Raw genomic sequence first — 26,058 nt, forward strand, 5'->3', positions numbered from 1 at the left:
TAAAAAGAGGAGGATTGGCATGGATGTTAGCTCAGGGCTGATCTTCCTCACCAAAAAAAAAAAAGAAAATCCTTGTGACCCTTGAGTCACCCCTCAGGTTACACAAGAAAACAGCAAATTGACAAGATTAACTTCTTTTTATAAAAGAGTCGAAAGGTAATCTTATTGAATATTTACAGTAACCGTCAAGAACCCAGCTTCAGTACATTCATACAATGGAATTACTATTGAAAAAGAATGACAATGCTCTAGATAGATGTGCTAATAATGGATAGATTATTAATCCACGACAGATTATGTAGTATTACAAAAAAATGTCAAGGTGCAGAACAATATTGCATGGTATGTTCTCTTTAACATACAATGTAAAGTGTTTAAATCTTAAGTGTACAGCTTAGGGCCGGCCCCATGGCTTAGCGGTTAGGTGCACGCGCTCTGCTGCTGGAGGCTGGGGTTCTGATCCCGGGTGCACACCGACGCACCGCTTCTCCGGCCATGCTGAGGCCGCGTGCCACGTACAGCAATTAGAAGGATGTGCAGCTATGACATACAACTATCTACTGGGGCTTTGGGGGGAAATAAATAAATAAATAAAATTAAAAAAAGAAAATTTAAGTGTACAGCTTAGTGGCTATTTAATGATTAATACATCTGTGTTTACCACTTTGCAGATCGAGATACAGAACATTTCCAGGACTTGGAAATCTTTCTCATATTCCCTTGCATTCCATACCCTCCAAATGGAACCATTCTGACTTCTTTCACCTTAGATTAATTTTGTCTGTTTTTGAACTTTATATCTTTGGAATCACCCAGAATATACTGCATATTTAAACTAAATATTCTACTGCCGGCCCGGTGGCACAGTGGTTAAGTGTGTGTGCTCCGCTCTGGCGGCCGGAGGGTTCACAGGTTCGGATCCCGGGTGTGCACCAATGCATCGCTTGTTAAGCCATACTGTGGCAGCGTCCCATATGAAGTAGAGGAAGATGGGCACGGATGTCAGCCCAGGACCAATGTTCCTCAGCAAAAAGAGGAGGATTGGTATCAGATGTTAGCTCAGGGCTGATCTTCCTTACACACAAAAAAATAAAATAAAATAAATATTCTATTCTGTTACAAATAAATAATGCTTTGTGATCTGTTTTTCCTGCTTAGCACTGTATCATGAACATTTTTAAATTATAATGTGGTAAAATTATGATTTTAAATTGCTGTATTGTAAATAATATGTTCTTGGTTATATTTAAATATTGATTCTGTTTTTTTAACTCATGAGGGAAGAGGAGTTCAGAGAATCCTTATAGGCAGCAAGTGCGGGAACTGGGACTCCAACCTGCATCTGAGGGGCTCGCTCTTCCACTGCAAAAAGCAAAGCACTCAAACACGAGCAGAGCCTTGCAGGTGTCTTGCACTGAGGGCAATATAACAGCAACAAGAATGACTAATGAGTACTAATGGCTCATGACAAGAGAACAAATGCTATTAATTATCTTAATATTTTAGGGGTATTAGTAATGTTTGTACAGTATTATTCATGAAAATATTATTAGCCTGTGTTAGGGGCAGTTGCTGGGCCCAGAACCGGGCTCACAACTCAAGTCTCTCTGCCCCTCTTTACAGATGCGCAAGGGCTGGGACTTCCAGGGACACGCCCCCGTGGAGCTCTGGGGAGCCAATCCGCGCGCAGAAGGCGGGGCCCTGGGAGCGACAGCGGTGCTATCCAATGGCCGACAGCCGGGGCCGCCCGTGGCCAATGGGCGCGCTCCTCCGAGATGGTCGGAAGTGGTGAGGCGGCTGTGGGGACCGTTGTTCAGTGTTCGGGGCCGACTGAGGAGGCTGGTTGTCCGTGGCTGGCGGTTGCGCTCGACGTCCTTCTTCTCGTCCCTGGTGAGTGCAGCGGCGGCCGGCGCCTGGGGGTCTCCGGCGGCCTCCAGCTCGGGCGGCGGCCGGCATCCCGCGGGCGGGGCGTGTGGGCGAGGGGCTCTGGGCCGGAGGTCGCGGTCGTCAGGGGAAGGATGCCCGCGTCGCGGAGTCCCCTCAGGCCGGTGGGGAGGCCGCGCCCTGTCTTCAGGGGACCGGAGCCGCGACTCCCGGCGGCGCCGCCCCTCCCGGCCTTGGCCCGGGCGGCTGGAAGCGGGCGTCGTCCGGAGCGCCGCGGTGGGCACCGCGCCCCGGCCCGGCCTCGAGCTGCCGGCGTGGGGCGGGCTGTGGGCCGACGGGCCCGGTTCGAGTCCCCGCCGACCAGCCGTGGGGCGGCCACTGTCTCCCTGGACTTCCGCTTTCGCGGTCTCTCAAATGGGGACAGTGACTTTCTCCTCCTGGGCTTGTGGCCTGGACGAGGAGATTGTCGGCGTGAGGCGTTGAGCCGTCAGTAAGCGCACGGGAAGCGTTACTGCCGTTGTTGGCGAAGCCGGTGCCGCTGCGCTCCCGCTCCCCGCCCTCCCCACCTCGCCGGGAGGGGCGGTTGGAGACGGCCTCCGGGGGCTGGACCCCGAGGTGCGAGCCCCGCCCTTTCGGGCAGAGCGGCGGCCCCCGAAGTCCCCGAGAGGGGCTCCTCCGAGGTTGAAGGCTTGCCTTCGCCCCTTGACTCCTCGCTGTGACCCTTGGAAGGGTGGCCACTTGTCGGCGTGGGGAATTGGAGGCCCAGGGAGGTTAAATCACACGTGTACTGAGTGGCAGAACCGGAACTGGACCCTGAAAGGGGCGGACCCCGAGCGCTGCATGCCACCCCCCGTCCCCTGCAGCTAGAAAACGGGGCGCCTCCCTCGTGGGAGGCTCTGGCTGGAGTAGGTGGCACCGGGAGTCAGCCGGACAGCCCTGGGAAGCGGGCTCTCTTTGCATAGCTAGGTGCTTCCATCCCTAGTTGGCGTTTCACATCAGAGTGGAGATCTTGAGTCACGTCAGACCCTTCTGTGGTTGACCCATGAGCGTGGAGTATAGTGCAGTATCCGCTCTGTGCTACGGGATCGGCCCTTCGCGAGTCGTTGCCGCTTTCCAGTATGCTCTTCCAGATCTACCTTTGCTTTCTCTTTGATTGCCTTCTAGGCCCCTGTCTGAATGGGTTTTCCCCACTTCCATCTTCTGTCTTCTTTACATGGCTGGCTCTTGGCACTTCAGGTCTTAGTTTAAATGTCGTCTCAGAAAGTTCTTCCCTCACCACCTTTATCTAAAGTAGATTCGCTCCACTCTGTCTATGTACTTTTCCGTCAGAATACTCACCTTAAGGTATATCTATTTCTTTGCTTGTTTTCTGTATACTACATCTATTAGATGACACGCTTGTTTCTTTAATTTGTAAAGAAACTGCCGGGGCACGGTTTCTGGCACACAGGATCTTAATTAACATGTCAAATGAATGAATACTTTTTTTGAAAAGTGAGTTAGTTTGGAAATGTCAAAACCGTTAAAAAGAGCCCTATAAAGAACTAATCTAGGGCCGGCCCCGTGGCTTGGTGGTTAAGTGCGTGCGCTCCGATGCTGGCGACCCGGGTTCGATCCCGGGCTCGCACCGACGCACCGCTTCTCCAGCCACGCTGAGGCCGCGTCCCACATACAGCAACTAGAAGGATGTGCAACTATGACATACAGCTATCTACTGGGGCTTTGGGGGGGGGGAGAAATAATCTAAAGTAAATATTGGTAATAAAGTTGCCAGTGATCTGCTTTCAGCACTGACATCTTGCTTAAAAAGAAGGAAAAACTTGACAGTGGAGAAATCTGGCAGGCGCCGTCTCAACTAAGTGACCAAAGTTAACATCACCTGTAAAAATAAGACTGCTGACATCATGTGCTTTCTGACATAATGCACCAAGATGAGCACAACATCACTTCTATGGTGTTCTTGCCAAAAATGTATTAATCATGAAAAAACATCAGACAAACCCAAATTGAAGGACATTCTACAAAATAACTAGCCAGTACACTTAACAAGGTTGTGAAAGATGAAGAAAGGCTGAAAAAATATGCCAGATTAAAGAAGGTTGAAGAGAAATAACAACTAAATGCAATATGTGACCCTGGATTGGATCCTGAACCAGAAAAAGGGTATTAGTGGGATGATTTCTGAAATTTGAATAAGATCTATAGCTTAGTTACTAGTATTGTATTAGTTTCCTACATTTGATAATTTTACTTTGGTTATTTATGATGTATTGGGTGAGGGGTTTATGGCAGTTCTTTGTGCTTGTTTTGGCATGTCAAATGATTTTAAAATGAAAATTAAAAAGTAATAGTAAAACCCAAGTGTGTTGGGTATTAAATAAAATGCTTTAACACACTAGTTTTGGTGACATTTTCTGTGCACTATTTTTTGTTTGTGTGTTTTGCATGTCATGCTTAAAGCAGAAATGAAATTGAAAGTTCACACTTCTTCCTTTGTAGTTTTCAGGAAGAGCTCAAGATGGCTGAATTTCTAGATGACCAGGACACTCGACTGTGTGACAACTGGTGAGAAATTACATCTAAGAAATGTTATTGGAATGAGGACAAGCTAGCTTCTGTGTAAAGTGTTTGATTATTTATTGGCAGGTTAAAATTGGAGCCATATAATATGTCATGCAAATATGTGGGACTAAAGCCCTTTTAACAATTTGGATAAAATTGCCTGTTTTAGTAATCTGGCAAGATAGTTGGTTTAGGTAGCATTGAGTAGTGACTAGAGTGATGGGATAAAGCTGGGAGTTGGGGCTCTGGTTCCTGCCTTTAATTAGTTAATGACTTTTTGCAAGTCACTTGACTGCTTTGGAGCCTCACTTTTCTGACCTATAAATAAGGGAATTTATTTTTTGTCTTTCTGAAAAATATCATATGTTTTTAAAAAGATACTAAAAATATAATAAAATATTTGGACTAGATCGGTGTTTTTCAAAGTGTGTTGCAAAGATTTCCCTGAGTGGCTACAGTGGCTGTCTTTGGGAACAAGGTTAAGTGAGCTTGGCTCTACATCTAGTAGTGAGAGAGCAGTTCAACCAGGGCAACTCAACTGTTTTCATAAAGGATTTTGCTGAAGGAATGTTCCAGTGCTTTAAAAAAAAAAGTCAAAGTCTTCCAGCAGTCCAGCTTAATCATTATCATTTCGTGATTCCAGAACTGTTAGTGAAGGCTGGGCGCAGTCTTGAATGTTAAGCTTTCTATTTTGGTGTTTTTAACCTATGTGAGTGACAAGAAAGAGCAACTCTTTCTTGCTGAAATGAAACTTAGGAGTGCAGCTAATCAGCTGATTCCTGGTTGGGATTTCTCAGGAACTTGGTATTTTAGTGATATACAAGTGCTCTTACTGAAAACAAAAGAAAAAAAGCAAAGCAGAACTGTCTCCTATGTTTAACTTACCAAACTGCGGTAGAAGGAAAGAGATGTTGAATAAGGAAAATAGTTTGATGCAGATTGGTGAAAGGTTCAAGCCAGATAACAATTTTTCTTTTTTTATTGCCTTCTTCTTTCTGCTCAGCCTTTGGGCAGGATTAGGATATAATCAGAGCATCTGCTGGCTACAATATTCTTTCCCTGCATGGAATTAAGGTTTCATTTCTGTGAGGGTGTCTTGCCTTATAGGATATTTTTTCCTACTTTGCCACTATCACTTTCTGCCATTTTAAAAACTATTATAGCTTTGCTTGGGTTTTATATGTACTATTGCTAATACAAAGTAATCAATGATACAAGTAACCACAAAAAAAATCATTATGATTTTATAAGAAAACAGACATACTGGGTTTAGCGTCAGTTAAGATTTTTCTTATCAGTCCACTCCAATTTGAAGGAATCTAAATCCTAGGACAGGGGCCAGCCCGGTGGCTTAGCGGTTAAGTGCGCGTGCTCCGCTGCTGGCAGCCCGGGGTTCGGATCCTGGGCGTGCACGGACGCACCGCTGCTCAGGCCATGCTGAGGCCACGTCCCACATACAGCAGCTAGAAGGATGTGCAACTATGACATACACCTATCTACTGGGGCTTTGGGGAAAAAAACAAAAGGAGGAGGATTGGCAATAGATGTTAGCTCAGAGCTGGTCTTCCTCAGCAAAGAGAGGAGGATTAGCACGGATATTAGCTCAGGGCTGATCTTCCTCACGAAAAATAAATAAATAAATAAATCTCTTAAAAATAAATAAATAAATCCTAGGAAAATATATAAATAACAATGCTAAAGGAGTTACAAAAAGGATAAGTTAATGGAACGCTAATGAAAACAAGGTTATTCAGAGCCAAAGCAATTTATTTAAAGAAAAAAGCAGATTAACATGGAAGGCTGACTAAACTTTCACAGACCTTCCATCTAAGTAACCCTGTTTAAATTCCAGGTTTTAAATTTTTGTCTTTAGAGCCATATTCCTATTGTTCCCTAAGAAAAGTTAAGGTACTCTTCAAAATGTGAGCTGTGATTAGACCCACTGGGCCAGTAAAAAGAATAGTTTGTTGTGATTGAAGATGTTTTTGCATATTATCTCTTTTCTTATGGTATCACTGATTAGGGGGAGAGTTCTGTTTAGGGAACAGAAGCTTCAATGTTAGAAGGTTCAACCTTTTATTTTTGCATGTAGTAAAGAACTGATTTCTGGCTTACTGTGTTTAACATTTGGAAGGCTACTGAGAATTTTTCTGGAAGCTTTGGCTTGACTTTCAGTCATTCCTATCTAAAATGAAATTTCATCTTTAACTTGCTAGTTCTTCCTTGGGGCTTTTAGCAGTTTTATCTAGATATGGAATTATATTCTCATTTATCTCACTTAACACATCTTGATTGTTATCTGTAGGTAGGAAGCAAGTATATTGGTATTTTGTCTGATTGAAATGTTTGGTGGGACTATCTTGGCAGTTAAATTTAAAAAGAAAACAAAATCAGCAGGCAACTGTTTCATGTAATTGTTGCAAATATTTTTCCTTTTCTTTCATGGTTTCCTAAGAGGTGAAAATGTGTAATAGTAAATGCTTTGTGGTCTTCCCGACAGCTGCTTTTGATTCTTGCTTCATGTTATGATTATGTGATCCTTAATATTTTTTGTTATAATTCTGAAATTTTAGTTGCCTTGTGTATATAAAATGCTCTGTCAGTAGGTTATCCTGAATAGCCCTGTAAAATAAAAACTATAAACATTTATTTTCTTGATCTTTTTTCTTTTTTTTGCTGTTAAAAGAGAATTATTGTCAAAATTATGAAAAAAGAATCCAGAATCTCAGCATCCTAAGCAGTAATTGCTGGCTTTAATTTTTTGTGGCATTTGTGCACATATGATTTATAATCATGATATAGCTCTGCTTCTTTTACTTTGTTGGTGTACTGTATTTAACTTAGCTGTTTCCTTATTGTTTAAATATTTTAATGATTTTCATTTTTTTACCATTTTATAACACTAATGAAAATCCATCATCCCAAGCGTGGGATTACTGGATTAAAGAATGTATAATTTTATGGTTGTAGAAACACATTTTCAGGCTATTTTTAAGCAATTTACACTACTACTCGTGATGTTTTGGAATGCTAGTTTCACAACATCCTTAGTAGTGGGATTTATTAATTTTAATTTTTGTTAATTTAATAGGTTTAGATGATAACTTTGATTTATGGCTCCTTCTACTATATATCTTAATATTCTACAGTTAAAAAAAAACTTAAACTGAATTAATTTAAAATCAGTGGTTTCCTTAGAAAGCTAGGGATTTTGAAGAAATAGGGGAAGTTAAATCTGTCAAGACATTGCTAGTTTCCTTCCTTATCCGTTGCGTTTTCTTCCCATCTCTCAGAGTTGATTGCTCTGTGTTACCTTCCAGTTTTGCTATGAGAGCTGCCTTGATAGTTCTACCATTGGATGAAAATGAATTTACATTTATTTGGTGTCTTGGTCTTTCAGATTGGGAGTATGACTATAGCTGGAGTCATGTCAGTGATCCTGCTTTGAAGTGTTTTGTAGTCTGTGTATGAAGATTAAAACTATAAAAGAGGAATAAGCTATCTACAACTTAGTGTGGGAGAGGGTTCTAATAGTATTCAGCTTCAGGGACAAAATAAAATATTAAAGATTAGCTATATAACTATCTATATTTATCCTATTCAGTATTTTTCTGAAATTTTATTCTAGGTGACATACTTTGAGGCACATTCTTTTAATGCAGTCTTTAACTAGACTGTGAAATTGAACTTTTCCAGTGGTCATATCCAAATGAGTAAAAAGTAAGGCCTTTGAACACTCTGTGCCCCTAGTGTGAGTGTATGTACACTCTTGTTAAATTTAAATGGTCTCACTCTTTCACTTAAGATTGTCGTTTTCCTCCTTTCTTTTCTATAACCTAGATATGATCTTTAATTGGATCCCTTAAACTAAAGGAGAATGGCAAAAAGTGAGTGAGGAGACAAGACTTAATTTTTGTATGGTTCTGCAGTGAAGTTTATACCAACCCAGCCAGAGAGCATATTCCTAACTAGGATTCACCCTGCTTTGAAAGGCACGTGGGATATAAAGGAGGCAATTTCTCCTTCCCTACTGACTATCCCAAAGCTGGCATCTGCTCTTTTTGGTTTGACTTTAGTGGAATAAATCTAATGAGCTTAAACCTACCTTGGACTGAGAGTGAAAATAAATGGTAGGCTTTTTTTGTAATCCTGAGGTGTGTCATTGTGCTTTGGGGCATGGACGGTTTTGGAAAAGCCTAGCTCACTTCTCACCGTCTGACTTCATGGCGTTGGTTGTGATTAGCTCTGACGTCTAGAAGATGAGGCTGAGCTTTCAGAGGTAGTGCATAGCACTGATGACTCAGAGTGTTGCACAGAAGACTCAAAACTTCCAAGAGTTCTTGAAAAGCAAGGGTAGTAGCAATCATAAGAGCTTATAGACTAGATATTCATTAAAGAGAAAGAATGGAGACTAAAGATTGGACAGAACAGATTTCCATGTGATACTACTGTGCATAGGTCTGTCAGTAATGCTTTCCTTTTTTTGTGATCTATTTCTATAGCAAAAAAGAAATTCCTGTGTTTAACTTTACCATCCATGAGCTCCACTGTCGAAGGAACATTGGTGTGTGTCCTGTCTGCAAGGAACCATTTCCCAAATCTGACATGGAGACTCACATGGCTACGGAACACTGTCAGGTGAACCACCAAGTACTCAAATGTTCATAAGTGTGTTATACTTGCTATTGTGCAATAGCAAGTGAGTATGTTGTCACAAAGCCAATTTATATTCTTACTTCTTACCCTAGGTAACCTGCAAATGTAATAAGAAGTTGGAGAAGAGGCAGTTAAAGAAGCACGAGGTTAGTTTCCCTGTACTGTGAAGGGAGTGAGTTACCATGGAGCCAGTGCTACTGAGATTATAGAGCCACGTGCAGAGCAGAAGCCAGTCTGGTTGAGTTTTTGTTCTCTACCAGCTCCATGCACACTGCCTCTCAAAGCCTATTTGACACTTTGACTGTTTGCTGCCAGATTCGGCTGCAGGGCTGTTGTGCCCCATGCTCAGGCCTCAGAGCCTTTACCTTTGGAACTGGGTCTATCATTTCTGCTGGGGTTTGGTTATTGGCAGCCTCACTGAGTGCTAAGCCAAGCCTTGTGTAGTCAGTGTGGGATGACCTCTTCAGCACACAGCCTGCCTTACATCTTGTAATTTCGTTTTGACTTCTTGATCACTTGGATAACATGCTGTTTACACCCAAAGAAATTCTTCAGAGAGCATTTGGTGAGAGAGAACATTTGGTCCCTAGTTGAGATAAAACCGGCCATAGTCAAATGAGCGTACTTTTTTTTTTTGAATGAGCATTTTTTTTTTAATTTAATTAATTAATTTTTCCCCCAAAGCCCCAGTAGATAGTTGTATGTCATAGCTGCACATCCTTCTAGTTGCTGTATGTGGGATGCAGCCTCAGCATGGCCGGAGAAGTGGTATGTCGGTGTGTGCCTGGGATCCAAACCCGGGCTGCCAGCAGCAGAGTGCGCGCACCAACCACTAAGCCACAGGGCCAGCCCAGTGTTTCTTTCTTTCTTTTTTTTTTTTTGTGAGGAAGATCAGCCCTGAGCTAACATCCATGCCAATCCTCCTCTTTTTGCTGAGGAAGACCGGCCCTGAGCTAACATCTGTTGCCAATCCTCCTCCTTTTTTGTTTTCCCCCCCTTTTTCTCCCCAAAGCCCCAGTAGATAGTTGTATGTCATAGTTACACATCCTTCTAGTTGCTGTATGTGGGATGCCGCCTCAGCATGGCCAGACAAGCAGTGCATCGGTGCGTGCCCGGGATCCGAACCCGGGCCGCCAATAGCAGAGCGCACGCACTTAACCGCTAAGCCACGGGGCCGGCCCCCTTGAATGAGCATATTAATTCATCAGTTAAAAGATCCCAACAACTATTTAGTTGGTGGTGAAACAGGAGTGTGTATATGTGTGTAAAAATTCATCAAGATATGCACTTAAGATTTGTGCATTTCAGGGACCAGCCCCGTGGCTTAGCGGTTAAGTGCGTGGGCTCCGCTACTGGCGGCCTGGGTTCGGATCCCGGGCACACACCGATGCACCGCTTGTTGGGCCGTGCTGAGGCGGCATGCCACATACAGCAGCTAGCAGGATGTGCAACTATGACACAACTACCTACTGGGGCTTTGGGGAGAAAAAGGGGGAAAAAAAAAAAAGGAGGAGGATTGGCAATAGATGTTAGCTCAGGGCTGGTCTTCCTCAGAAAAAAGAGGAAGATTGGCATGGATGTTAGCTCAGGGCTGATCTTCCTCAAAAAAAAAAAAAAGATTTGTGCATTTCATTCTATGTACCTAAAAAAGCTAATAACTTATAATTTTAAAAGATAATTTGGGGGCCAGCCTGGTGGCGTAAGCGGTTAAGTGTGCGCGCTCTGCTGCGATGGCCCGGGGTTCGCTGGTTCAGATCCCGGGTGCAGACTGATGCACCGCTTGTCAAGCCATGCTGTGGCGGTGTCCCATATGAAGTGGAGGAAGATGGGCATGGATGTTAGCCCAGGGCCAGTCTTCCTCAGCAAAAAAGAGGAGAATTGGCAGACGTTAGCTCAGGGCCGATCTTGCTCACACACAAAAAAAGATAATTTGTATTCAGTGTAGAAAATTTGGAAAATGTAAAAAGAAAACAAGAACCACTCATAACCCCATAGCTCAGAGATAAACGTCTCATTAATACTTGAGCACTCTTACTTTCATTATTTTTTCTAAGCATCTGGCTTCTGTTTTACTAGGCCTCACCAGCAAAGTGGTGGGTTTATCACTGAGGTCACATTAGTAATGATGGTGAGTATTTCTCTGGCTCTGACATCTACCTGCTGCATAAAACAACCTCTAATCAATTGCCCCCTCTTCTAGCTTCTCTCCCAGTTATATCTGGGACTCATTTGGTAATACATCAATCATTATAAAAGTACAAGTACAAAGTATTTCCTAACATTCCTGCAAGTCAGACTATGACAGTTGTAGACCAGAGATTAACTAAAGAGTTTTAAAAAATTCTCCTTAAAAAAAAAATTTAATTAAAAAAAAATTTTTTTTTTTTTGTGAGGAAGATCAGCCCTGAGCTAACATCCATGCCAATCCTCCTCTTTTTGCTGAGGAAGACTGGCCCTGAGCTAACATCTGTGCCCATCTTCCTCCACTTTACATGGGACGCCGCTACAGCATGGCCTGACAAGCAGTGCCTCGGTGCGCCCGGGATCTGAACTCGGGCCGCCAGCAGCGGAGCACGCGCACTTAACTGCTACACCACGGGGCCGGCCCCCCACCCCAAAATTTAAACTTTATTTGCTGTTCTGGTGAGTTACTAGCACTTTTTAGAGTTGTTAACAAAGTACTTACTATATTATCTGGTATGTGCCAGCAATTATTTGCTCTTTTGCTGTTGCATAACTTAAATCAGTGGCATTTTTCTAATAAAACTTGAAGAAAAATCTTTCTGAAGTGGTATAATAGCTACACGGTATATAGTTTTAAACCCACAAAAGCATATATGTAAAAATTGTCGCTCTTCCACCTCTGTTCCTAGGCTCTCTTTATCAGTTTCTTGTGTTTTCTGCAAGAGATAGTCCACGCATATACAAACAATGCTAAAAATGTTTGAAGTAGCATTTAGAATAGAACTTGGGTTTAATCTGCATGAAAAGAAATTTTTGCTCTTTGGCACAGTGGTTATAAAGTATCTTTTTAAACGATGTTATGTTAAAGTTCTGATCTTAAGTTCCCAAGTTTTGAAATGTGTATATCATAGTAACATTTTATATCTTTTTTTTTTTTTTAAAGATTTTATTTATTTTATTTTTTCCCCCCAAAGCCCCAGTAGATAGTTGTATGTCATAGCTGCACATCCTTCTAGTTTCTGTATGTGGGACTCGGCCTCAGGATGGACGGAGAAGTGGTGCCTCGATGCGCACCCGGGATCCGAACCCGGGCCACCAGCATTGCAGCGCGCGCACTTAACCACCAAGCCACAGGGCCGGCCCTATTTTATATCTTTTTAATTTTTAGTACTTTAGTGACAATTTCAAATTAAGTATAAAAGTTTTGTCCTTTGTCCACTGAGTACATGTGCGCTCTTGGGGTCCTCTTCATTGGTGATTGCTGGCTTATTTGGTCAATTTAAAGCCAGTGCTATATACAAATGTATATAGAATGTATATCAGATTAGAAAAATCAGTGTCTTTCCAAAGGGCAGTCTCTTTTCCTCATTACCAAGTACGTAAGACAAATTGGAGGAGTAACGGGAAATTGGGCTGGTGGAGCTTTGGCAAACATATCTGAATTGTTATGCTTTTGCTGTTTGGCCCTGGGCAAAGATTTTGGGTTACTTTGTAATGTGTGCACAAAATGATAATAGGGTGGTTAAGTGAGTAAATTCCTTCTAAGAGTTTCCTTCTTTTTGTAGAACCTGGTGACAGGGACAAAGAGGGAAGCTGTGACTCTTAAATACATAAAGAAGCATGACAGGTGAAGCTAGGGTTGGAAGAAAATGTTGAAGTCTACTTTCTGCTTTCTTTGCCCTGGACTAAAACATGGCCTCTCTTAGATCCGCATAGTAACTGCCTCATTACTCTGTGTTGCAGGAGACCGAGTGTCCTCTACGGCTTGCCCTTTGCCAGCACTGTGATTTGGAACTTTCTGTTCTTAAACTGAAGGACCATGAAGATTACTGTGGTGCCCGGACAGAGTTATGTGGCAGTTGCGGGCGCAATGTCCTGGTGAAAGATCTGAAGACTCACCCTGAAGTTTGTGGGAGAGATGAGGAGGAAAAAAGAGATGAGGTTGCCATGCCTCCTAATGCATATGATGAGTCTTGGGGTCAAGATGGAATCTGGATTGCATCCCAACTCCTCAGACAAATTGAGGCTCTGGACCCACCCATGAGGCTACCCCGAAGGTCCCTGAGAGCCTTTGAATCAGACCTTTTCCATAGTAGGACTACCAACCAAAGGAACATGACAGCCCAATTTCCAATTCAGAATAATCTATGTGAGTTGTGTTTGGGATTAGAAAACTGGAATGATATCAAAATCTCAGGGAAAATGGGAACAGGGCTTTGGGGCCAAATAGATTTTAATTATATATAAACCTGACTGTAGCTAGGTAACCTTAGGAAGAATACCTGACTTTCCTGTAGATGGGAGTGACAGAACCTCTTTGCTATTGGATTACAGTTAGGGTTGATGATGATGACGACAATGCTGTTAATAGTAACATTTACTGAGTCTACCCTGTGTGCTTCAGGCATTTGCAAAGTGCTTTACGTGTATTAACTCATTTAGTTCTCACAACAGTCTTATGAGGGTAGGTAAGTAGTAGAGCTGGGATTTTAATTCAGGCAGTCTGACTCCATGCTTTAAACCATTCTGCTATGATGCAGAAAATGTGTGTCAAATGTTTAGGACAGTGCCTGTCTCATAGTTACAGCCCAATAATACTGCTTATTAATAAAACAATTAGAATAATAATGGAGCCTTTTATCATGGTGGACTTAATATTTGGAGTCTTATGAGAACTGGAGGGCTGGGCCTCTTTTGTTCCTGCACAGATGCCTTCAATATTTGCTAGGCATGGTCTTGAGCTGAGGGGTGGCAACATCTCTAATGTATTTTGAGTACTGGTTGTTTTTTTTCCAGTGGAAGAACAAGAAAGACAGGAAAGGAATAGAAGCCGACAGCCCCCCAAAGAGGGTGGTGAAGACAGTGCAAACTTGGACTTCATGTTGGCCCTAAGTCTGCAAAATGAAGGCCAGGCCCCCAGTGTGGCAGAGCAGGACTTCTGGAGGACCGTATGTGAGGCAGACCAGTCCCGTGAAGATCCCAATATTCTGAATGACATAAAGAGTAGGTTTGTTTATTCTGCAGTAGCCTCTGTCTCTACAGTTTTTTGAAGTCTTACACTATACAATTTATATAAAATTGTAAGTTTTTCATGGGTTAATTTGCCTTTTTTGTTTGTTCCTTTGCTTTTGCCAACTTTTTATTTTTAAAAATGGTCAGAATCATACAGTGAATATCTATATACCCCTCTTCTATATCACCAATTTTAGTATTTTCCATTTATCTTTATATATGTATTTTCCCCCCTGAAACATTTGAGAGTAAGTTGCAGACATAACATTTTATACCTAAATACATCAGCATGTATCTCTTAAGAACAAGGGCATTCTCCTGAGTAAACACGATACAAATAGCACTATCAGGAAATTTAACATAAGTTCTCTACTTGTACTTAATGTCCTTTAGAACTTTATCCAGGATTATGCATTGTGTTTAGATCTTTTTGGGTTCCTTTTTTTTTGTGAGGAAGATCAGCCCTGAGTTAACATCCAATGCCAATCCTCCTCTTTTTGGCTGAGGAAGATTGGCCCTGGGCTAACATCCATGCCTGTCTTCCTCTACTTTATATGGGACGCCGCCACAGCATGGCTTGACGAGCAGTGCGTTAGTGCGCGCCCGGGATCCGAACCAGCGAACCCTGGGCTCCTGAAGCGGAGCGCGTGCACTTAACCACTGCACCACCAGGTGGGCCCCTGGGTTCCTTTAGTTTAGTTCCCCATCCTCTTTTTTTTTCTTTTAGGACGTTGGCACTTTTGAAGAGTCCAGGCCAGTTGTTTTTGCAGACTAATTCTTTCTCAGTTTAGATTTGTCTGATTGTTTTCCCATGTTTAGATTCAGGTTACAGTTTTGGCTGGAATGCTGCATTGGTGAGGCTGTGTCCTCAAGATGTCAGTTTGTCCTGTTGTTCATTAAAGTGGGGTCTGTCAGATTTTCTCCCTTATGTAGGTAGCTTTTTTCCTTTTATAATAGCTAGATGCAGGATGTTATTTTGAGATTGTTGGGGAATAGGATATTCACACAATCTTTTATCTAGCAGTTTTAGTATTCATTGATGTTTCTTGCTTGAATCAAGTATTACTATGGCAATTGTAAAATGATGATTTTTCTGTTTCTGTTCTTTGTCCTATATTTATTAGTTGTCATTCTTCTATAAAGAACTTTGCTTCCCTCCTTGCCCCCATTTAAAAATAATTCTTTCTTTAGTATTATTGAACTCATGGATTAAAACTAAATTTTTAAAAATAAAAGTTGGATTGTGAGCAGTGAACCACCCTTTGGGTCTTTGTTTAGAGAACAGTATGTTTGAGGGATGCATGTCATATTTAAAACGCTCCATGGGCCGGCCCCGTGGCTTAGTGGTTAAGTGCCTGCATTCTGCTGCTGGCAGCCCGGGTTCGGATCCCAGGCGCGCGCCGACACACCGCTTCTCCAGCCATGCTGAGGCCCTGTCCCACATATAGCAACTAGAAGGATGTGCAGCTGTGACATACAACTATCTCCTGGGGCTTTGGGGGAAAAAAAAAATGAATAAAAATTAAAAAATAAATACATAAATAAATAAATAAAACGCTCAAGTTGTAAGAGATGTGAGGGACCTGAAAATTAAGCAGCTCTCAGCCATGATTTTTCTTCATGCTGCTATATGAACAGTAGGATTTTTTTTTTTTTTTGTGAGGAAGATCAGTCCTGAGCTAACATCCGTGCTAATCCTCCTCTTTTTGCTGAGGAAGACCGGCTCTGAGCTAACATCTATTGCCAATCCTCCTCCTTTTTTTTTTCCCCCAAAGCCCCAGTAGATAGTTGTATGTCATAGTTGCACATCCTTCTAGTTGCTGTATGTGGGACGCGGCCTCAGCATGGCCTGACAAGCGGTGCGTCGGTGCACGCCCAGGATCCGAACCCTGGCCGCCAGTAGTGGAGCACGCGCACTTATCTGCTAAGCCACGGGGCCCGCCCCTGAACAGTAGGATTAACTCTTAACATTTTGTTGATTTAGATAAAATAGGAATTGGTCCTGGACCCAAACACTGAAGTTTGGATCTTATGTGGCCTGGTTAAAGGAGGTAAATGGTGGCGTGTAAATAGAAACTTGGATAGGTGATGATGTATTTTTCCTGTTCAAAAATTTTTGTACTGGGCGCCGGCCCCATGGCTTAGTGGTTAAGGGTGTGTGCTCCGCTGCTGGCTGCCCAGGTTCGGATCCCAGGCGCGCACCAACGCATGCTTGTCAGGCCATGCTGTGGCGGTGTCCCACATAAAGTGGAGGAAGCTCAGCACGGATGTTAGCTCAGGGCCAGTCTTCCTCAGCAAAAAGAGAAGGATTGGCGTGGATGTTAGCTCAGGGCTGATCTCCCTCACAAAAAAAAAAAAAAAAATTTGTGTTTTCTTAATTATAATAAATTATACTAATTTGAAAAGTAGTAAATATATATATGAAATGTTTTATTTCTACTATCTATTCTAGACAGTGGTTGGTTAACATGTAAATTCAAAGACTGCATAAGATGAGTCTATGGCTCTGTAGAGGGTTATGTCTCCACAGGTCAAAAAACCACTATTTCAGGCTGTATTTTCTTCCTTAAAAAGAATGCTTTTTGTATGTAGAGGGTATTTAAAAATAGATAATTTGCATATGTAATAAAAAGATGGCATACACATTAAATGGGTGAATTGTATGGTATGTGAATTATATCCCAATAAAGATGTTAAAGAAAAAACAGATAAAAATCATAAAAAAAAATTAAGAGGAAAAAACGTAAAAGGAAACGTGAATCTCCTCCTCACCCACTACTAACAGTCTCCTGGTTCTCTGCAGAGGTCACCATTTTCTCAGCAGGTTCTTAGGTAGCCTTATATTCTTCGTATATAAAAAGATGTGAATGTATAATACAATGGGACTGTTTAAAAGCTGGTGTTATTAGGGAGACTTCCTGAATTTTGGGGAGTAGATCAAGGCTTCTCAGTGTTTGGCTTTGGAGTCTTTTCCATTTCTAGGGTTGACGACCCTTTATGGGACGTTGATATTCAGGTTCTCTCTTTTGTTACCTTTGATCCATTCTGTTTTTTCACCTGATAGTTGCTGCTTCTTTCCCTTAGAAAAATGCCTTAGTCCCAAAGAAAGTGTTTGCCAAACACTGAGCAGCATCTTTTAATGTGGGTCTCCTTATCAACCTTTCTGACTTGACTTTCATCAGAGCATTTTAGATTGGTGCTGAAGAAAGTAAAATTATAATAGCGTAGTAATGACAAATGAAGACTCTGGATTCAGTGTAGTTTCTTTTATTTTCTCCTTTCTTTGTCATTTCTTAGATTGCTTTATTGACTTTTGTTTGTTTGCTTGTTTCATTCTGTTTTTCATCTCTACTGGTTTGGAATTTATATTCTCTGTCTCTATTCTTGTAGCGGTTGCCCTGGAAATTTCAACATATTACTTAACAAAGACTAAATTTAATCAGCCTCATCACACTTCTCCCAATTAATACAATACCCTTAGAATTTGGATCATCCCTGGGGCCGGCCCCATGGCGTAGCGGTTAAGCGTATGTGCATGCGTGCTCGTGCTCGTGCTCGTGCTCGGCTGTTGGCGGCTGGGGTTCAGATCCCGGGCTTGCACCGACGCAGCGCCTGTCAGGCCATGCTGTGGCAGCATCCCACATAAAGTGGAGGAAGATCGGCACGGATGTTAGCTCAGGGCTAGCCTTCCTCAGCAAAAAAAAAAGGAGGATTGGCATTGGATGTTAACTCAGGGCTGATCTTCCTCACAAAAAAAAAAAAAAGAATTTGGATCATCCCATTATGACTTAAATGCCACTTGTGTGTTAATGTTGTCTCTTGTTTTTTTTTTTAACACCATGATAAAGACATTTCTTTTTTTATACGCATTGTATTTATCATTTTATTTACTATGTGTTTACCATTTTCTTTGCTTACCCATTCTTCCTTGTTTTCTCAGAACTTCCTTCTAGGATAAATATCTTCCTGAGTTCATTCTTTAGAAATTCTATTGAAAGTGTCTGTTGACTGTAAATTCTCTATTTTGGTTTATCTAAAATATCTTTATTTTGTCTTCATGGTTTCTCTAGTCATACAATTCTATATTGCCAGTTATTTTGTCTTAGTTCTTTGAAGATATTTTATTTCTTGGCTTCTGTTGTTGGCTATAGAGAAGTCATCTGTTAGTGTTAATTGTTATTTCTCTCTAGGTACTCTGTCTTTTCTGTCTGGCTCATTTTAAGGTCTTTTTGTCTTTCTGCAGTTTCCTGATGATTTCTCTGGCCTTCAATTTCTTGGGATTTGCTGACCTTCCTGATTCATACATTTAGTGTTTTTTTATCTATATGGAAAATTGTCATCTGTTGTTTCTTTGATTATTGCCTATCTTCCATTCTCTGTAGTCTCTCCTTGAATTCCATTTATTTATTTATTTATTTATTTTTGTGAGGAAGATCAGCTCTGAGCTAACATCCATGCTAATCCTCCTCTTTTTGCTGAGGAAGACCGGATCTGAGCTAACATCTATTGCCAATCCTCCTCCTTTTTTTTTTCCCAAAGCTCCAGTAGATAGTTGTACGTCATAGTTGCACATCCTTCTAGTTGCTGTATGTGGGACGTGGCCTCAGCATTGCCGGAGAAACCGTGCGTCAGTGCACGCCCGGGATCCGAACCCTGGCCGCCAGTAGTGGAGCGTGCGCACTTAACCGCTAAGCCACGGGGCCGGGCCTTGAATCCCATTTAGGTGTGTTAGACTTCACTCTATCCTCCACGTTTCTTAGCTTAAATTTTCCATTTCTTTCTCCTCTGTGCTGCACTCTGGGTAATTTCTTATCTGTCTTCTTTCTAATGTATTGTTTAATATGTTCATTGAGGTTTTCACTTCAATGATTATATATTTTTCATTTGTTCTATTTGATTCTTTTTTCTTCAGTATGCCTCATCATTTTAAAATAATCTTTTATATTTTAGGTAGTCATAGTCCAATTCCCCTTTTAACATATCTTTAAACATGTTAAATATATTTATTTTTCTATTGTGTCTAAAAATATATCTAAAATCTTTTTTTTGCTATTTGTTGTTTCTACCAACTCTCACTCATGATGGCTTGCTGCCTTCCTCTGTGTGTTTGTGTGTGTGTGTGTGTATATGTGTGTGTTTTAACATTAAGTTTGCTGGTGTGTTCTTCTGACAGTATTTATATATGCTTCCAGCAGGTGCAAAGGGATACTACAGACTGGGATAATTTTAAATTGAATTTTTGGCTTGAGCTTTTTAAAATCATAAATGTGAATTTATAAAAAAACATAAATGTAGATTCTGGACTTAAACCCATGTAAAGGCCAAACTCTAGTTACTGATCCTTTTTTTTTTTTTTTTTTTAATAATTTTATTTATTTATTTTTTTCCCCAAAGCCCCAGTAGGTAGTTGTATGTCATAGCTGCACATCCTTCTAGTTGCTGTACGTGGGATGCGGCCTCAGCATGGCCGGAGAAGCGGTGCGTTGGTGCGCGCCCGGGATCCGAACCCCGGCCACCAGTAGGGGAGTATGCGCACTCAACTGCTAAGCCACGGGCCGGCCCATAGTTACTGATCCTTAATAGAGACTTTTCTCTCCTCTATCCAGAGCCACAACTTAGTTAGGCAAATTTCGTTACCTCCTCTCATTGTTCACCTTCTGTTTCTTCAGCAGTCTTACTAAGGCTGTTGTGTTTTGGGAATCCTGGGTTTAAAATTGCTCTTATTAGGCTGGCCCAGTGATGTAGCGGTTAAGTGCGAGCGCTCCACTGCAGCGGCCTGGGGTTCGGATCCTGGGTGCGCACTGACGCACCGCTTGTCAAGCTGTGCTGTGGCAGCATCCCATATAAAGTGGAGGAAGATGGGCACGGATGTTAGCCCAGGGCCAGTCTTCCTCAGCAAAAAGAGGAGGATTGGCAACAGATGTTAGCTCAGGGCTGATCTTCCTCACCAAAAAAAAAAAAAAAATTGCTCTTATATTTATTTATTCAAATTGCTTTTCTTCAGCATTGTTTTTGGTATTTTGTACTAGGAGGGTATTTTCTGATATTTGTCTGCTAGTAACATATGAGCCTCAATTTCCTCATCTGTAAAATGAGAATATGTAGGATCTACTTCATAAGTTTTTCTGAGGATTGAAATAATGCACAGAATGCTCTTAGATTAGTGCCTAGTTATTACACATTTAAATTTCTTAATTAGAGCAGTAGGTAAGCTACTACTTGACTGCTACTCAGGAAATGGCGACAAGTAAATCTGTTTCCATAGTGGAAGTTTTTTGCTTAGGGTTTGTCTCTTAGATGGTTTCCCTTTGAGGATTTACAGCCCCACAAATTGCTACATCTAAGAAATGTCAAAGGAAGTCAAAATTTATATGAAACCCCACAAGGAGGATAAAAGACTGAATCAAGCTTGTTTTTGTTCATTTTGAGTCTGACTGTGTGGCCTGATACCTAGGTGCAGCTGATGACACCATGTTGCCTTGTGAATTTTGTGAGGAGCTCTACCCAGAGGAACTGCTGATTGACCATCAGGTGTGTTGTGAATTACTTGAGGGCTTTCAGTAGGAATGTGTGCAGGCCATAGTTGGTGTTGCAGGCCACGTGAGGTCTTGAGAAAACTATTTTAATACAATGCTTGTGGTAGGAGTGGCAACTGTGCTTTTTCCCATGGTGTGACTGACATATGGGTATGAGAACTCAGCCTTGTTCCCTCTTGGAAAAAGTAATGTTTATTTCGGCAGGCCCAGTTGCTCCCTCCAAGCCGTGGTGACTAGTGTCTGCTGACCATCTGGTCTCCTCTCATGCCACATTCTGTTTTTTTTTTTTTTTCTTTTCCTTCCCCCTTTTTCTCCCCAAAGCCCCAGTAGGTAGTTGTATGTCATAGCTGCACATCCTTCTAGTTGCTGTACGTGGGACACGGCCTCAGCGTGGCCGGAGAAGCGGTGCGTCGGTGCATGCCCGGGATCCAAACCCGGGCCGCCAGTAGCGGAGCACACGCACTTAACTGCTAAGCCACGAGGCTGACCTCATGCCACATTTTGATTTATCGGAGCCGTACTGAAGTCCTTGCAGTTCCCTGGAAGGGTCAGGGGTCTTTTTTGCACTTTACTTTTTCTGGCGTGAAGGTGTGTGGCCTTCCACTCCTGCCTCGTCAACACACCCAACAACGTAGACCCTTTACCTATGTGCTCCCCGAAAGTCCTGTGCCCACTTCTCTTTTAGCCTATCACCCTGGGATGTGGTCTCCTAATCCTCTGTTGGTCTGCATCACTAGGCTGAGTTCCTTGAGGACAGGTTCTGGGTTTTCCTGGTTTCTGAATCTCTCAATACCTGGTATGTGAAAAGTGTCTGATGTTTTTTGAATGAGTGACAGTTCTTGAGCCATTTAGGAATGACTGGAGAATAGCCTTTGTGTTTGAGAATTACCTGGTGGAGGGAACCACTTTTCTGTCAACGCTCTTGCTCTCTCTGATTTGGTTTGGCTTAGTCTGGCATTTCCATAACTAGTAAGTTGTCCCTGTGCTCTGGGTGGAACATACATTCTCCCCATAAGTGGAATAATACAGTGTGTGAATACATGTAGCTTTTGGTTTGGGAGCAACATTAGAAAATCCATTAATAGGGATAACCAAGAATATTTGGGCCTCTCTTACTGTATGGCTATGGGAAAAATCTTTTCAAATTAATTTAAAAAGAATAATCACATGAAGACAGTAAAATAAAATTAAAACAGCACAGAAATGTTTAAAATAAAAGTAATATGTTCCATCTGCATTCCCCTAACCCTTTTTAGTTCCTCTCCCTGACATTAAAAGAATTATTAAAATTTTATGACTTCTAGAAAATGTTGTTTTAGGAATGTAGTTTTTTCCTAACCTATGCTTTTTTTTTTAACCTATGTTTTTTGAGACAGACAAGCTGTAACCCTTCATGTGCCTTACCTCCACTCAATATGGGTAGCACTTCCCCCAAAGGGGTGGAAGACCCTGATATCATCTTCCAGAAATATCTGCAGCAGGCTGCAAGTAACCAGTTAGACTCTTTGATGCGCCTGAGCCATTCACCCCATGTGGAGGACAGCATCATCATCCCCTGTGAATTTTGCGGGGTACAGCTAGAAGAGGAGGTGCTATTCCATCACCAGGTAAGAGTCCCTAGAGGACCCATCTGCTTCACTCCATGTTGATGCTCTGTGAATGAACCAGAGGCTGGAGCTGAGAACGCTTCTTTAGCCTTTAAGTTGCATGCATACCTGACCTGCCTACTGGCCGTGCCCTGTTTTGTGAGCTGTGTGAGGTATACAGTACTTCAGGCCTTCATCCTTTCTCTGCCTTCTGCCAACTAAAACCCTCATGTCACTAGCTGAGGCCCAAGGAGCCAGGACTCCATTTAAGCAGGCATGGAGGCTTGTCAGAGGGTTTAGTTGAGAGATTTCCTGAGGTCACTGATGCACTCTACTTTCGGCTGGGTGGGTTCTTCCTGTTGTGGTAGCATTTGAGTGTTGCATTCCAGGAGACCTGGAGGTCTCGTTCTGGCTTTGCCCTTACGGTTGACCCTGGGTAGGTCCTGTCCCCTCACTGTGGACATCTGTAAATGAAGGAGTTAGACTAGACAATCGGAAGTCCTTTTTCAGCTTTTGCAGTCTAGGATTCCAATCTGTTAGAGGAAAATACATTTTGTGCCCAATCGTGTTTGTTATGGGGAGCTAACACTGCAGGTATTTTCAGGGTCATTTCTGTAGTTGGTGCCATAAAGCTGTTGCTAGAACACCACACATTTCATTTCTGTAATAAAGACTTCTGCTTCTGGATCAAGCAGTAGATAAGTGACTGCTTGTTGTCTCCTAGGGGAGACTATGAAATAAGCAACCATACAAATACTCTATGGTCAAAGTACAGACATGATTTTCTGAGCTCTAAGACCAACCCTTCATCCCTCCACAAATCAGAGAGTGCTGCTGTTAGTGCCTTGGGTGCTAATGTGAATGATCGCTCCATTCCAGATGTGCTTCTTTTTAGTCCCAGGCCCTTCCTCTCAGTGGTGTCAAAGTCATCCCCCTCACCGAGATAAGGTGTGTTTATCCAACCTGTTGTTCCTTTCTTTCTTCCCACTGCTCCCTCCTGGGAATGAATCAGTCCAGAGGTACTAATTCTGGTTTTTTTCTTAGGACCAATGTGACCAACGCCCAGCCACAGCAAACAACCATGTGACGGAGAGGATTCCTAGACAGGATTTCCAGCCTCGAGAGACCTCGCCAGAGCTGCCCAAGAGGCGTATTAGACACCAGGGTATTAACCAGGGCTGAGCCAAGGCCGCAGGTCTGCTCCTGGCTCGGGCCTGCTTAACACTTCTCATCTGCTACTCTAACACGAGGGTTACCTGAATCCCAAATTACCAAGCACAGTAGGATCTCACTGGGGACTTCCTTGTGGCTAGTTGTAGTCCTGTGTTAGACCGAGCTGTCCTGAGTGTAGCTTTGTAGGGTAATGGCTTCGGGGACAGCCATGAGACATGCTTAGTAGTCAGTGCTTTTTCAGCTGGGGTCTCCTTTCTATGCACTTAGTGGATTATTTGGAGATAATTTTCAGACCTTACTGTGGCTGCCCTAGGCCCCCAATTCTAGTTGAAATATGCTTAGGGTACTCAAACATTATTATTATTATTATTTAAGAGCCTCATGACTAGGCAAGTAAGCTGTTTTTGAAACCCAGCCACTACAAAGCCAATTAGAGATTATTTTTCAAGGTTTGCTTGCACATCATTGTTGAATGTTAGGAGGCTGTATTTGAGGACTCAGGTGATAAGTGTGTGATGTGGACAAAGTGTTCCCAGCCCCGTCCTGGAGACATGAGTTTCAGCAGCCATTAGGGGTGAGGCAGTTGTCTTCTACCCAGAATCTTTTTGTTCCTGCTCCGAATCCAGCACTAACAGCAAGAGCAGGCTTTTCCCTAAAGCTAGTGCTCTTTTCTCTTCTCAGGAGACCTGTCCTCTGGTTACATGGATGATATCAAGCAGGAAACAGCTAACTGGCCCACCTACCCTCTTCCCCCCAGCAGACCCATTAACAATATGACAGCTACCTCTAACCGACTGTCAACATCCGCATCAGGCCCCAGGCCTGGGTGCCAGCCCAGCCCGCCTCGAGTACTGAAGCTCAACAACCTAGACAGCCAGGGGCGGAATCGAAACAGCCATAATGGGGCCATGGCCACTGGGCACGTTCCAGTGATTCACCCCACTCGAAATCTCTACCCAGAAAACCTTGTGCCCTCTTTCCCCCGTGGGTCTTCAGGGAGATATGGAGCAAGGTAAGAGTCAGTCGGAGTGGGCCTTGGGAATGAGTAGCTCAGGAGAACATGGGAATGTGGACTTTGCTTGTGTTGTGGCCTGATTCCAAAATGTTCTTTTGCTGTCTGTGGGAGTGTGTTTGTTCATTTGTTTTGTCTCCTAGCAGCTGCTTGTGTCTGGTTCCAGCTGTTTCTGTTCTCTCTGAATTTTCTGACTTTTGCTCAGGAGCATCTCAGGAACTAGTTTCCAATCCTTCTCTTTCAGTGGTAGGAGTGAAGATGGCAGGAACTCCCGGGTCACCCCCACAACCACCAGCTACCGCAGCAGAACTGCAAAGGTAACCGGGGATCCAGCCTCTAATGCACAGTGAGGACTCAGAAGTGGATGGGGCTGGGTGGTTCTTGAAGTCAGGGGAAGAGCTGGGCATCAGGCTGATGTGGCTAAAGGACTGTTCTTTTGGCTTTTGATGAGGAGTTTTCTATACAAGCTTGACATTTTCAGGGCTCTAAGGGAGGAGTACTGCTTTTTCACTTTCTACATAAACTTTGTATTCTATTGTTCAACAGGCAAAAACTCCCAAGCAGCAGGGAGCTGGGGATGCAGAGGAGGAAGAGGAGGAGGAGTAATGGTGTCTGCAGAGAACCTGCATGTTGGTTCCATCTTCTCTGCACGGCAGCACTTGCCACAGCGCGGGCCCCGCCTCTCAGGCTCTCTGGCAGGGAAGACATTACAGATTTTAGCTCTTTCTAGGTTATGGCCATTCTGTGTCTTTTGAGACTGTGCTGTGGGAGTTTGAGGGTTTGAGGGAGGGTTAGCAGGGAGGCTGTTGAGAAACATTTCAGCTTTAGCTGCTGCCTTTTGGCAGCACAGAAATACACGTTATGGTCTCTCAGCCCACCAGGGCTCTATCTTTTGACATACTGTCACCACTACTTCTTGGTGCTGTGTGGTCCTGGTGGAAAGAGGAGAGAGTTTCTGGTACCCTCACCAGTGAAGTGCTTCTCTTCCCTGTGGGGACCTAAATTTGGAAACTTTTGGGTAACCTCTCCTGTGTACTGTCTCCCCCCACTCTAGAATTTGGGCCTCTGGTGTGTGTGGAGGAGCTCCTATAAAGCCTTCAGGAAAGTTGCAATCTATGTTAGGAACAGGGTTTTTGAGATGAGTTGAGCTAGAGGTGAGTGGACTTGGGGCTTTGATTTAATCTGCTTCTTTGGCGTTTGGCTTCACTGCCTTCTGTTTCTGGTGGAGAGTGTGGCTCCTTTGTCTTCACTGGCTTCTGATGGAGAAGGCCGGGGGCTCCCTTTCCCTGCCAGGGCCATGCTGGGCTCTGCCCTGATCAGGATGGAGCCTGTGACCTCCGTGGCTTGCTCTGAAAACCAAGAGCCCCCTCCCCCTCTTTTTTATTTTACTGTTATTATTATAATTATTAACATCCTTGTAATAGAAATAAAGTTTTTACTTGGAGTTCAGCTG

General features: G+C 42.9%; 1 protein-coding gene across 1 annotated transcript; it reads left to right on the forward strand.

The window, feature by feature from the left end:
- Positions 1-1,801: 1,801 nt before the first annotated feature.
- On the forward strand, positions 1,802-26,049 carry TRAFD1 (TRAF-type zinc finger domain containing 1). Its single transcript, XM_058531447.1, has 12 exons — positions 1,802-1,890; positions 4,384-4,449; positions 8,949-9,084; positions 9,195-9,248; positions 13,030-13,435; positions 14,083-14,289; positions 20,753-20,829; positions 22,211-22,441; positions 23,465-23,585; positions 24,275-24,605; positions 24,850-24,922; positions 25,152-26,049. The coding sequence occupies exons 2-12, from the start codon at positions 4,403-4,405 to the stop codon at positions 25,209-25,211; spliced, it is 1,743 nt and encodes a 580-aa protein (XP_058387430.1). The 5' UTR covers positions 1,802-1,890; positions 4,384-4,402; the 3' UTR covers positions 25,212-26,049.
- The last annotated feature ends 9 nt before the right edge of the window (positions 26,050-26,058 follow it).

This window comes from Diceros bicornis, chromosome 35 (genome assembly GCF_020826845.1).
Source record: "Diceros bicornis minor isolate mBicDic1 chromosome 35, mDicBic1.mat.cur, whole genome shotgun sequence".
In the NCBI taxonomy this organism is placed as follows: Eukaryota; Metazoa; Chordata; class Mammalia; order Perissodactyla; family Rhinocerotidae; genus Diceros; species Diceros bicornis.

Excerpts from the sequence above, each read along its gene's own strand:
- TRAFD1 (XM_058531447.1), top strand. The coding sequence starts at position 4,403 with ATGGCTGAATTTCTAGATGACCAGGACACTCGACTGTGTGACAACTG. Across the intron at positions 9,249-13,029 it reads GGCAGTTAAAGAAGCACGAG|GAGACCGAGTGTCCTCTACG; the intron begins GTTAGTTTCCCT and ends TCTGTGTTGCAG. Across the intron at positions 14,290-20,752 it reads TATTCTGAATGACATAAAGA|GTGCAGCTGATGACACCATG; the intron begins GTAGGTTTGTTT and ends CCTGATACCTAG.